Here is a 14,068-nt window from a genome sequence, read left to right on the forward strand (position 1 = left end):
TGGATCATATGGAGCCTTGGTATTACGAAAGAATTAAAAACAACCTTTGATTTTACTGAGGTTTGGCTAGTTTACAAATACTGTGATCTTTATTAAGGATACCAAATAACTTCAGAGAGATGTGCTCTTATCTTGGTTTGGCAAACTTGAAGTGCTTTCAGATCTCTGGTTTGCCTTCCAGCCAAACCTCGCAATGGGTTTTAATGTTGACAATGCTGCGAAATCACTCATGCCTAAAATGCAATAACTGTACTTGAAGTAGCCTCATTAAAAAATAGTTTCCACCATATATTTTTTAATCTTTCCTGTTCCACCTTTGAGAACGTGACATGCTTTATGCAGTGTAAAAATCATATATTACAAAAACAGGTGGGAAAACTTCAAGGCTGAATGTGCAAAACATGCAAAATCACATATGTCAGCCTCCTGATACTTTATTCCCACTATCTTTTTACAGGGGGTTTAGTGTCCATCGTGGCACACCATCACATACATGTTCTCTCTCCATTTAGTGAGAGTGGCTTAGTTTACCCTACCTGTCCCACAACCTCATTATTCCATTTCAGCCAAGCTTTGATACAGTAGCATATCCATGACACCTGGGCAATTAATTATTGTAACCCTAAGCATTTCTTGGCAAAAAGCTACATTATGGCACACAGCACGATATGGCTCTGTGATTCAATTTACCATGGAAGAAAAAGTACATAATCCTGAGAATTTGACATGAAAGCCTTTATATAGCTGCTCAGTCATCACCTAGAGGCGACAGCTCTGCTGGTATTGTTAGCAGAACTTCTGAAAAGGGAAGCTTTCTGAATCTTAATGTGTGTTAATCCCTGACCAAATTCTCAAAACAAGGCTGAAATAAGGGGTCACTTCACCACATTTGACCCCTTTAAAAATAAAAGTTAGGGTGGCTTTTTTGGGTTTTTTCTGTTTTGTTTTTGTTTTCATTAAATTTTTTAAGTAAGCTGTGCATCTTACTGGGAAAGATTTACGACATGCCTCGAGTCTCTTATCTTCTGTCTCTACTTTTATAGGGTGTGTAGACGCTACTGCAGGAATGATATGCTTGCTATCAACACACAAAGTCAGGAGTAGCAGCAGAAGCAGCTGAATCAGTTGCACAAATATTTCACACTTGGAGAGCCTCAGAAAAGCATGTCTCTGGCTACTCTAAACCAGGCAAAGCACCTCAGAAGGCTGAATTCACACAGACATTTCTCAGAGGAATTGCTATAGTACAGTTCTTGGTGTACTGGATTCCAAACCTGTCTTTATTTGTTCATATATGTAGTATCTCATCCCACTGTTTAAAATTAATACCAAAAATGCATGCTATGTAATCTGAACCAAGGACTTTTGCTGGTCCCCTTAGCTGTTCCCTGACTCAGTCCATTTCTTTCCCAAGTTGGCAGGTTTTATACTTCAAGTCACAGTTCACAAAACTTTGTCAAGGTTGCAGTGTGATTTATTTGTCTGCTGGCTTTATGGAAACTGTAACCAAAGGTGGTCTGTATGAATGTTTTTCTAATACGTTACACTTTCCTACCCGAGGGGTGAGATGAACATTGATCAAGGAGGAACGTTTGATTAACCAGATACTTGCAATGTGCTCAAGTGAAATTTGGCATTAGGAAGGTTGTTCCACTCGAGCACGAGACTCATTCTCACCAGAAAGGCACCTTCAGCATTTCTCGGATACAAAATGAAAATTCACCTTCTGCTCGAATTACTTGTTTGCCTCCAGAAGAGCTCTCCAGGCTGACATTTTTTCTGGAGGGGAGGGAGGGTGTTGAGAGATTTGACTACCGCACAGTGCAGTCATCAGCATCCCGAAAGGGCAGGTTCAGGCAATAAATCTAGGATCCCGTTTACCAAATGGCTTCTGGGTACCCTTGTCTCAAATGCATAGCTACTAATTCCGACAGGGCAACCTGGCATACAGAAAAACTCACAAAATATTCTTTGCTGAAGGGGTCCTCTCGTGAAAGGGGCAAGTGTAGATGAAACCAGCACAAAGATACTGAAAATAACTGTGTCTTTTTTTAATGTAAGGCTCCAAAAGCCTGTCGAAAAACCTACTGAATTATGTCCCTGCTCTGTGTGCTGACTGTGAATGACTGGACAGCACGGGTTTTGTATCACCAGACACCATTGTCATTTCATGGTAATGACATTATAGTCATAACAAAAGGTGGCTATTGTTGCTTACTTTCTAGTAGAAGTATCCACAAGGGGAGATAATGTATATGCTGAAATCCGCGCCCCAGTGAGCAGCGGAGCTCTCCTGGATGCCCTGGCTCTGCCTATACCTAGCTGCCATTTCCCCACAGAAAAGCAACTGTAGGTGAACTACTTTTAGCATCACAGCTGTGCCAGGAAGCCCAAATCAGTCTGAGGATCTCATTATGCTAAACACTGTAACAAATGCACAGTAAGAGCCAGCCAGCCTCTGGCCCAAAGATAAAGAGTCTAGAGCAACAGAGGATAAGGGAGAAGCAGAGAGGAATGTGAAGCTACTTGCCCAGCACTGCAGAGTGGGTCCAGGAACACAGTTCAGAGACAAATATTTTGCAATCCAGTGACTCTGAATTCAGTGTCAGACCCTACAAGCATTTGCGTGGCAGACTGAAAAGACTTTGCCACACTGGGAACGGCCAAACTACTTACGAGATACAGAACTACTACCCCTGTGCTAGGGACAGGTTGCCCAAAAAGTCAAATAAACCTCCAGCCTCCTTCTCCTGCCCCCTATCAATATGGGATCCCACAAGCACCCTTTCTATGGTATCTGCTTTTGTTTACCTTCTGACCATTCTTTAAAAGTCTCTCCCTAGCCTCTGGAACATATGAATGATGATACCATAGTAGAAATTAGACTACTAATAAATCCAGTGTTGCACTATCAGTAGTTGAGATGCTTTCTGTAATGGTTCAAAGGTAAAATCATGAACTATCACATGTGTAAGAGGCTGGAAAGTCAGGACAGAGGTAGCAGTGAAATCCTTCCAAACAAAAGTGGAGATCAGTAGTACATACCTCTAAAATTATAAGCAATTGTTGACACCGTGTACTCAAGCACCAGCACCACACCCCTGAGAAGCTCTATAGGTACAAGTGAAATTTTATAATTTATTGGCTCTGGATTTTTTTGGTAAGAATAGTATCATTCTGCATAATAGGTAAGAATATATGCTTAGGTTAGTATTAAATGCAATATGGAAGATTTCAGCCTATCAAAACTACTTTTAGTAGTTTTTACATTTTTTTAGCTGTATTATGAAATTTTTTAATCTTCCTGAAGTTTTCCAGACTACAAGGTGGTATTACAGTCACCTAAGAAAATGAATGCATAGCTGAGGGGGGAAATGTTTTATAGTATCTGATAATACCCGAGGCATTGATAGGACATTTTTGTACAGGCTGAAAATGCATTCTTCATTTTTCACTGACAGCTGGTTAAAGGAGGAATGCAGTGAAAAGTCTATAAAAGCTTAAAAAAAACCCACAAACCTGGGTAAGTCTGCACTTCTGTTTTTCTCCCGCCCATGCTAGTAAGTGATGTACAGTTGTTAACAGTATCTTTCGGATTCAGTGCCACCTTGGCCCATCACCACGCCAGGCAACAGAGAGTCTACAGCACTTCTTGACCCAGGGAAGAATGGGGTTTCACATCTCTTTAACACAACGGGGTACAAGTGTTGGAGGCAACTTCTGACACAATTCTTTTTCTTCAGCTTGCATGAAGTCTATGCAGTGCCACTCCAGCAGGCTGGGTTTGGTTCTGTCTCTTCCACTGGACTTTATTTTCTGTAGGTCAGCACAGCTAGTTTTGGAGTCTGTTTTTATTTCTTTTGGCTCTTCTGTGTCTGATACTGCTGATCATTGATTCCCATCTGATATATTTTCTTCCCCTGATTTTGCAATACTGTCATTGTCTCTTTCTTCTCCTACCTTTGTGCCTGCTCCTCCTTTATCTCCTTTGGGAGACTGTGTTCTTTCTTTTTCTAACATTCCCTGGGGCAGCTCTTCACTCTGTTTCTACTTTCTCTTTCCTTCCTCACAACCTGCTCCTACACACTTACCTCCTCCTATGACCTCAGCTGCTCTCTCTCCATCAACAACTCACAACCAGCCTGATCAGCCACTCTCCATCCAATCCTACCTATTTCTCATCTTCGCTAACACCTTCTCCTTGATGTCTTGGTGTCAACTTAAAGGGACAATAGCTAAAACTGATGACCTGACTCTCTTCAGTCCACAATTCTCTGTCAGTGTTGAAGTCCTCATTTCTCTTCTGTACCTCCATCTCTAGCAGCTCCTCTCACCCTCTAGACCTTTACCAAAAGAAACCTGTAGCTTATCACTCTTTTTTAGTGTTATACTTTTGAGAGCATCGCCTTCCCATTCACACAAACACAGTTTAGATGCAGGTCCTTCTTAAGGTGGCATCTCTTTTCTTGTTTGTGACAACCTAGAAAAAAACTGGTTTACTACTGAAGGACTTCCTGGAAGAGCATCCTCACTGATCTGTCCTTTCTACCCCGCTTTTCCCAGTGATCCCTCCTTTCTTTGAATCCCTTTGTTGGTTTCCTTTGTTCTGACATTGTCAGGCTTTATTACACTCGGCACCTTCAGTAACACTGGTAAGTATTTTCCTACTTTTTTCCATATGCTCTTACACATTTCATCTCTCTCTGAGCTAGTCCAAGTCTTCTCTTTTTAAAAAACCTCTCCTATAGAGGTTTTTTACCTTTTCTTTTGTAGAGAAGATTTGTCTTGTAGAGTAAAGGTATTTGGTGATCTAATCTCCATTAGCAGACAAAATAGCTTTGATAATCCAGTCATTTCTCCTTAAATATTATACCAGAATGAAACATGCTTATTATTCCTTTTACCCATGCATCTATGATTTATTATCAGAGTAAATGTATACTTTCCTCTCCAGTATCAGCTGCAAAAAAAGATTAAAAAGTAGGCTACACAGATTCAAGAGACATGTCCATGAGTGGTCATCAAGCATGATGGTCCAGGTGTGCTCTCCCAGAAGCGTATAAACTGACTACAGCAAGTTGGAATATTATATTTGGAGAAAGATTCCTGCATACCTGTCTGTTACTGGGCCATATGTTGGACACTGGTTACTGGGCTAGTTGGGCATTTGCTCTGCTGGAATCCCTAAGTTACATCCTCACAGTTATGTTCCTATGATTTAATGGGATAACCAATAAAGCTTTCTGATAACCAATAAAGCTTTCTGTTACCATTTATGTCCTTTGTCTTTTTCCACCCTTATACAAACACTCCCCCTTTCTTTACAGAAGGGACTTACTTTGTGAACTCCTGTGGACTAGGATCCCATCTTACTTATTTGTCTTGAGAACTTCCCAGCACTTTTATGGGAACACCTAACGTTCTGATTATTAATAACAAAAAAAATGATATTATGATGAGAGCAGCAGAACTGCTGCTGGCAGAATTATTTGCAATCCTAATTTCACACATACAACATGCTGTCCTGAACCGCTGCCCCTCCAGGTAATATCAACTGGGGTTTTGTTTTGTTTTTCCTTTTCCAATTCTGCTGCAGGCAACTACTTTGCAGCTTCCATCCATTAATCTCAAAGTACTTTTACATAGAGGAATTAATTAAGACACTTACATACAAGAATTAATTAAGACAGTAGTAGGCATGTTTTATCATCTCCATGTTGCACATGGGGGAACTGAGGTGAAGAAACAGTTGCCTAATTCTTTTGCAGAGCGGGGAACGTACTTGGGCATATATCATACCCTCTAAACCTGGGGTATAAAAATATCCTTTCTCTTCTAACGTTGTGAGGCAGATATCCAGTTTACCAAATAAAATACCATTGACATGCAGTCCTATTATTCAAAATGGAAACACTTCCCTTAGGCGAATACCTTGGCCAGTCAAATTTCTAAACACATCCTTCTTTCTTATTTCAGACAGAAAGAAGCACACAGCATGAAAAGCAAACTGCTGTAACTACTGTGGGATCTGATAACATTTATACTCTTCCGAAGAATCAACCCAATACCTGAAATCTGTAATCTTACCATCCTGCTTTAACAGACTGTCCCTCTTTCTCAGCATTCACATGTATACTTCTGTACGATTAAGAAAGAAATATAAACCTAATGACTTATGATTTCTATCTATGGTTCATAAAACCTTTGCACAGCTGTTGTGCTACCCTGCTTCCGAAATGCAACAGTGCCACCTTCAGCTCATGCTAAATATGACTTTGTCACAAACCATCAGTATTGAAGAAGCACAGCAGAGATTTTTCTTTTCATGCGGACAAGTCCTGCTAGAAAGCCCAGAAACATGTGTATAAACCTGAGCAGAACATGCACACTCAAATACGGAAGCACAAATGTTCACTGGGAACAATGGTCCTTTTTTCATAAAAAAAAAAACATTATTAAAGATCAATCAAATACTACTTTTTAATACCTGGCATTTTCATTCTCTAAACATGAGAATCACAGTACATTCCCCTGCCAACTGCATTAGCAACTCACACTGGGCAGAGCAGCCCGTCAGCTGGGACCTGCTTCTGCTCACCAACCTTCCCATAGTTTGCCAGCTACTCCCAGGTATTTTGCGTTGCAGAGTGAGAGCCAAGCTACAGTACACACTGGAAATATATATCTGTATGCATGTATGTATAAATACCACATACACTCTACACATTACATACTTGATACAGTATGCATTATATCCCCTAAAAGGGCCCTGCTGTGAAGGACACCTCCCAGAAAGCACCGTTGCAGGTCGTGCTGCAGCCCCTCCCTGCTACACGAGGAGATGCAGGTCTAGCGCAGACCCATATGCACAGCTGAACCTCCTGCCCTGTCTCCTCCCTGCCAAGCTGAGACTGTAAATCAAATGGGTATGTTCCATTCTGAAGTTTCTTTTAAACCACAGCATTTGACAGATCCCTTTAACCCTCAACAGAGGTATTTATTTAAAACTGAACCACCTGTCATTAAACATTAAAACAGGCAACAGTTTCAGTAAAATCAGTCCTGCTTTAAAAAATTTGTTATTATCCAAAACCTGGTGCAATGCTGTTTAAACAAGAAAGAACAGTTAATTAAATTTACAGTCTCTTTGCTGACATACTACATATTTTATATTTGGTTTGATTATAATGGGCAAACCTCACCATTTTAAAACTAAGCCATTTGCATTTGTAATTAGAACCCGTTCTGAAAAAAGTTAAAATACTTCTCAAATTAAAGTTTAGGCCTCTGGAATTTTGAATAAAAAATTACCTGTGGTATTAGTTCAAATTACACATACAGGACTGGAGAATATTAAATCAATTCAGGTTTGAAAATCAAGGTGGGAATTAATTACTTCTTCAACCTTGTTCTACAATATTACTGAGTGAAGAAAGTAAACAGAAAATACTCTACTCACCCACTGTCATACCATCCATGTAACGCTTGATGATATCAAAGGAATCTCTTAAATTTCCTTCTGTTATGTCAAATATGATATCTGCCTGGTTGGCTGGATATGTAGGTGTGATGGCACGAAGAAAAATAATCTCTGCAAATAGAGTACCACAGAATGAACTGAGCAGTATTTGAAAACATCACTGAAGTACCTGACAGAATCTGATCCAAAATGACTTGTCCTCAAAGCTGGTGGAGGACACCACCCTCCCACACCACTCCCAGTTTGTCCTCTGAAATGGAAAGAAAGAAAATCTAGAGGAATGGAGGATTCGGACAGATTTATTTTCTTCTGCACCACCCAAGAAGCCCTGAAGCCAAAACATTATTACTTTTAGAGTCCAGAAAGACCACTCTTAGAAACCAGTCAGACTTCCAGCATGCACCCAAAGAGGACAACACTGAGGATCCATGGGGTGGGTAGTGGAGGGGGACCAAACAGATAAACCCCTGAACTCTTGACTTCCTTAGGCAGCTTCACAAAGTATTGCTATTACAAATTACAGGGTTCTTTTGAGTATTGGAGGAAGGTTTTAGTTGGTTTTTTTTTTAAAGTTAGACTATTTTTCAAGCCCCTTGTGAGGAAGGTAAGTATTATAGTATTCTCATTATTATCCTTGCTCCACAGATGATGAAACTAAACCATGGGGCTGTAAGAATTCACCCAAGGCCATGCACTGAATTACAGTTTAGGAACATCTTTTGGGCCTCGGTAGTACTCTCAGATCACTAGGTCTCATCTCTTTTTATTAAATCATGGGGATGGACTAATGAGGGAACGGTTTGGGAAGCATCCTGGGCCAAATCCTTAGCTCTGCTGCCAGTACACCTGGTAAAGCTGAAGGGGTGTGTATGGGAGTTGAAGTGGCTATGGGGCATTCCTCCACTCCCTGTGAAGTAGGGCCAGCCAAAGCCTGACGCAATCCAGAGCAGCTTTACACAGCTAAGTTACTGGTGGTTAAATCGTTCCTATATGAACAACAATTGGGATGTCTCTTGCCCTACTTCTTCTGCGTGGTACAGAAGTGAAGAATCGGCTCTGGCTTTTATTTAGGACACTTTTCAGAGATCACAAGGATGAGACTCTGGGTGCATCAGAAATAGGGATTTAAGATCTTTAAAAATCCCTCCAAAATTATCTTCCTTTACTCTGTTCCCTTCTCTGTCTCTGTGCCTGTGCCACACAGTGAGCTGCTGAGTGGCTCACCCTGCACAGAAGCAGGGCTGAAGGCAGTCATCCCACCTATGCATGTGTATGCAATCCCCAGCGAAGCTGCCAGAAAATGAATACAAATGCCAAGGAGCAAAACTTGGCTTTTGATCTGTAAGTTTATACGTGAACAAAGCAAAGTGAGTGCTGTGAAACTGCAGGACTTAAAAACGCCCAAGTACTGCAGAGGCTGAAGGAGCTAAAGAAATACATGAGCACCCATGAGAGTGCAGCATCTGGGGCTGGGAACTCACTTTGCATGACTGGACAGCCACTCACTTGGATGCTTTTTCAAAATTGTAGCTCAAAAACTTTCTGTCCAGTCCTTGGAATTTTCCTTCATTTAGCCTATATTTTAAAAAACAACACATTTTTTCCATAGGACAAAAATCAGCAAATCATAGCACTAGGTAGTATATTCAATACAATGTATTTTGTGACTAACGTTTGCTTGCAGATAAAGGCTATATTCTTGGAAGAAGCCACTTGTCAATAGCAAACAACAGACCATAAACAGATGAGAGAAATATAATGAGGACCTACTTGCTATGGCAAAATCTGCAAAAAAGGGAAGAAAAAAGTCATGGAACACACAGCTGTTATGTGAATAAATGCGGTGAATGGGAATTCAGACTCACTGTTTCCTTAGACTGGGCAGCTGTATGAGTTAGAGCTCAGAATTACTCTCTTTGCCCCATAAAATTAAAACTCCTGGATATCGAAGGTTTTAATTAAATGAATAGTACACTATAATTTGGAACCGTACAAACATTTTACTGCACCGGTAGCTAGTCTGGCTTTAGGCAAGGATTTCCGGTGGAGGTTTTATATGTTGTAGTCTATTAAATGGAACAAGGAACAAACCACTTACCTTCAGGTCTTGTAAATTCTCTGAACGTGGGCAGCGAAATGACAGTATGGGAAATTGTGTGGACCGGATCCAACACACAGCTGACATCATTTGGTCGACAAGACTTAATGCAACGGATAGTGTCTGTCTTTTCAAGTCTGACACTAAGAGAAACAAGAGAAAGACGCATATATATCCTGAAAATGAATTATTTTGTGTTTTGCAAGCTGGGGAGCCAGAAACTGTAATTGATGTAAGTGTTCATTCCTCACCTCAAACACTTAGACAAATGCAGATCATCAGAAACTGCTGGACCACTGAAAAATTTGGCTTGGCTAAGCGTTGCAGTCAAAACCCCTTCAGACCCAGTTCTTCAAGCCAGGCATGTACAAACAGGGAGAACTGCAGTGCATAAGCTGGCATGTAAAGTCTCTTTCCAAGTACAAACAGGACCAAACCACCAGGCCCAGATCCTCAGCTGCAGTGCACTGGTGTGGTCTCACCATTTCAGTGGAGCTGCACTTCACAAGCCTTTCTCTACTCCATGTGATATAGTGGCATATAAAGTAGAAACAATTCTTTCCATTCTGGAAATCTGGCAGGAAATATCTGAAGGGCCAACTTTCTTTCACGATTTTCAGTACGAGCCAGAAAAGCCTCTCTTAAGCCTTTTTTTTTTTTTTTTTTTTTTCACACACCCCCTTTCCATCTAAACTGAGAAAATGGAAAGGAATGGAAGCTGGGGGAGGAAAAAAGTTAACCACGTTATTAAAAACCTCAAAGATTGAATTCTGAGTTTGGGTAAATGGTAAGGGTCATTTCATATTCCATCTCAACCAGCTGCTCGTTCGTCCTTGAAAGTCTATTAAAAGTTAAATGACTTCTTCTCACCCTTGTCCACTAGAGTGAATTTAAAGTCACTTACAGTTCAAGAACTTCACACAATACCCAGTCTGTGTTCATGAGAGATGAAAGGGCTATGCTGGGACTTACAATGTGACTAAGCCCCACAAATGATCTCAACTTTGACCTGCCCATTTCTTCATATTTCTAAGTGGAAAAAAGAAAAGACTGCAGTGTCAGAGGGGGGGAATTAAAAGATTAAAAGGAAGAAAAATTCACTGAGTAAAAGGGAAACAAAAATGGAAGCTTTAGTTTGTCAGATACCTCTAGAAACAAATGGTTCTTGCTCTTTTCAAAATGTGTTACCCAAGTCCACACCTAAAAGCCATCTTTCTTCAGATGTTCAAAGGGACTTCATGGCTCTATTAATAATAAATACATCAGTAACTTCTTATTACATGCTACCCACATTTGCTCATCAAAGAAAACAAAGCCAAACATGCTGATATTGTATGAAGCTAAAATAAAGATAAAACATGAATCAACATTAAGGAAATCATGCTTCAACAGATGTGAACTGGCATAGGCCATGGGAAGGCAATGAAGCTGGGTTCATTTGCACCAGCTGAGTCTGGCTTGTTATTCTCACTCTGGAGTTGTTTTGAGACTGGCTGGGAGATACAAACCAGAAGAGACCTTTTACTTCTCACCGTTATCTGGGTACAAAATTTTGTCATTTCCTAGACATCTCACAGGGAACAGAGCTTTCTGCTGAAATGTCTCATGCTGTTCATTTTAGAACAAACGGATTCTGGATATGTGGACATAACAGTCTGATCTACAATAACAGGTTCCATCTTCTTACTTTAAACCTCAGGTGCCAAATTAAGCAAGGACTTCCAGCTAGCTGAGCCCCTCACCTGTGAAATATGGATCAGCTAAATCACCGAGTCTAGCTCCAGCGTAAAATATCCTATTTCAAAATACATAACAAACAGAACTGAGGCAAAACGTACATCATTCATATTTGTTTCCCTCTCTCCCTTTTTTTCATCCTTACTCTGTATAGTTCAGTAGAGATTTAGTTCTACAGAGCTACACAAACACTGCATCCTTCCTCAGGGTCCTGCTGAGCTGGGGTCACAACAGCCAAGTCACACTGGTTTTACTTCCAATAACGTGTTTACAAATGCTGAAAAAACTCTTTGAAAGCTTTTCTCTTTGCATTATATAACATAAATAATAACTACAGCATCATCTAAAGGATTCAGGGACACCAATGAACAGTAGCTTGCGTAACTCATTTTAGGACATTACTACTAATGAAGTACTGTTGCAATACATACACCATCCTAAATTTTCATAGCTGTATTTAGATAAAGGAATTTGTAGGCAAAACATTGTGGTGGGAGTGTCTAAAGGATTCAGTATTGGTCTGCAATTCCTCCTTCCAGGGAAGTGAGCTTCACTTGTGACTTCAGCTGGAACAGAATTTGACAAATACAAACATTTCTGAAATTCTCATCCAATAAAGTCATGAATTTGTTTTAAGATTAAGTCCTAAGTAAGACTTACATTCATAATTCTCACTTCCGATTCACTGGAGTAAAGCATTCTGACATGAATTAGGTACCCTGCATACAGAAACAGAGGATCACAATGACCACAAGTGGTTTGTGTTAGTTCCTAACTAAAACCAGTTTCTAGATCCATCCCACTTGTGACATACATGTGACAGAAAAATGTTTGTCAGCTCTATTTCTTTGCACAATTTCTCTCTTCTCTTACAAATCCCACTTTTTTTCTTTTTGCATGCTGTATCCACACTACTAAACTTGAGTTTGCGTTTTCATTTTCCCCTGCCCAAATTAATTCTGATCTTCTTTCTTTTGATATCGCTAATTGCTTCAGCATATCCAAAGTGAGGTTGGTAACACTTTGTTCTCTCATTGCTTCTATGGCACATCTTTTGACATCTTCTGGCGTAATTTCTTTGACAACTAGCATCTATTTCAGATCCTGATATTTGCTATTAATTATGTGCTCTGGTCTCAAAATATTTTTTAATTTTATCCTTAAACGTCATCTTTGCATTTGATCTTCTGATGAGTTGATGTTTTCCTTTTTGCTCATGTCCTCCTGTAGTGGGGACTGTACCTGACAAAAGTTTCTTCCTAAGTGCTGAGAACTTTCTTTCTTTAGATTTTTCCTTCAAGTTTTCCCCCTCTAACAAAAATTGCAGCTTTGGAGCTGGTAGACCCTCCAGGCCTTTTTCATTTAAAAGAGAAAAAAGTTAAGAAACAGCTCAGTTGCATTATTTTGCAAATAATCCTTCCCTGAATGTAATAGGTCCTTTCTTCTTGGGTCCTGGTGTCATTCCTTTTCAATTTCTCTGTTGGATTCAATCAGTAAGTTTTTTGGACCTGAAGCCATGTTTTCATTTTCATTTGGAAAGAACCACACACATAAGTGGTGCTACATAATTACATACACGTTCTTGAAAGTTCCAGCTACACTGCAGTATTAAAGTATCTAGATAATACAGGAGAATTTGAGCTCCATGTTCTTAAATGACCTGCTGAATGCAATTAATATGGTAGCATTTTACAATACCGAGGGCCAAATTCTCACACTCCCTCCTTTTCCTGCCAAACAAATGTATATTAATGCTTGCAAAACTGAAGTTTATTTTTGAATCTTTATCCTACGTAATTATGGCCTTATAATGAACTGGTAGCCAGAGGGCATTTATATACAAGCATCTTCTGTGACAGTAAGAAAACCCATTAGCTCAAGTAGCATGGGCTTGTGCCTTCAATATTTAAAGCTGGGTCTCTATCCCCACTGGCAACTTCTGGCAGCTTTATAAGTATGTGTCAACAGACTTATTAAACATTGGCATTCCTCGTGAGACTTGAACTCCTGTCAGCCAGCTGGGATAAACTTTCCCTTAGGGAACGTGTAATACTCTGGCAAAGTGCTGCGATCGTGCCCCAATCTAGTCCTTGTCTGATGATGAGCCTGCGCCCGCAGCTCACAGCTAACAGAGTCATTCCTTGTGTTCAGGTGATTAAGGCTTGTGATCTTGGTTTAGAAGGTTCCCAGTTCCTAAACTTGTACCTTGCCTGTGCTGTCTGTATTTACGTAGTGAAGCATTTTTTTTTTTCATATATGCATTCACATGGATTATTCCTCATTCATCTACAGACTGCCCATTCTGCCTATGTACCGGGCAGCAGAGGTATCTGAGCCCAAGATGGTGTAAAAGAACAGTAATTTTTACATCATACCATTGTGACTGAGCTTTTAATATTTATCAATACAAGGACTGGAGAGTAAAATAAATTCTTTTCCAGCTCACAAAACAAAAGAATTCCAAAGAAATTCCAGTTATTTTGTCTATGCTGTTTTTAATTGCATAGAAGTAAAGGAAGAAAGTCATAAAAATAAAGAAAGATTTGGATATTGGAATTCTGGCTGACCTTTTACGGCTGCCAGGGTTTGGCTGGAGATTTTTTGAAGGTGGTGATGGGTAAAGTCTTTACAGTTACAAGTTTATCAACTTTGATATGGAAGTTGCAGAGATAAAAATGTTACAAGAACAATTAAATGTATTTTCAAATGTTCCTGTAGACACATCTCGGCATATAGCCCGTGAAATAGAAAGG

At 39.9% G+C, this 14,068-nt stretch overlaps 1 protein-coding gene across 2 annotated transcripts in view; it reads right to left on the reverse strand.

The window, feature by feature from the left end:
• The window catches only part of FBLN1 (fibulin 1), an 81,711-nt gene that overhangs the window by 15,027 nt on the left and 52,616 nt on the right, over nucleotides 1-14,068 (reverse strand). For both annotated transcript variants that reach the window (XM_040594440.1, XM_040594442.1), the window contains exons 15-16: nucleotides 9,579-9,721; nucleotides 7,460-7,591 (exon numbers count right to left, since the gene is read on the reverse strand). In XM_040594440.1, the coding sequence (XP_040450374.1) occupies nucleotides 7,460-7,591; nucleotides 9,579-9,721 (275 nt within the window). The remainder of the gene's footprint in view (nucleotides 1-7,459; nucleotides 7,592-9,578; nucleotides 9,722-14,068) is intronic.

The sequence above is a fragment of the Falco naumanni genome, chromosome 5 (assembly GCF_017639655.2).
Source record: "Falco naumanni isolate bFalNau1 chromosome 5, bFalNau1.pat, whole genome shotgun sequence".
Taxonomy (NCBI): Eukaryota; Metazoa; Chordata; class Aves; order Falconiformes; family Falconidae; genus Falco; species Falco naumanni.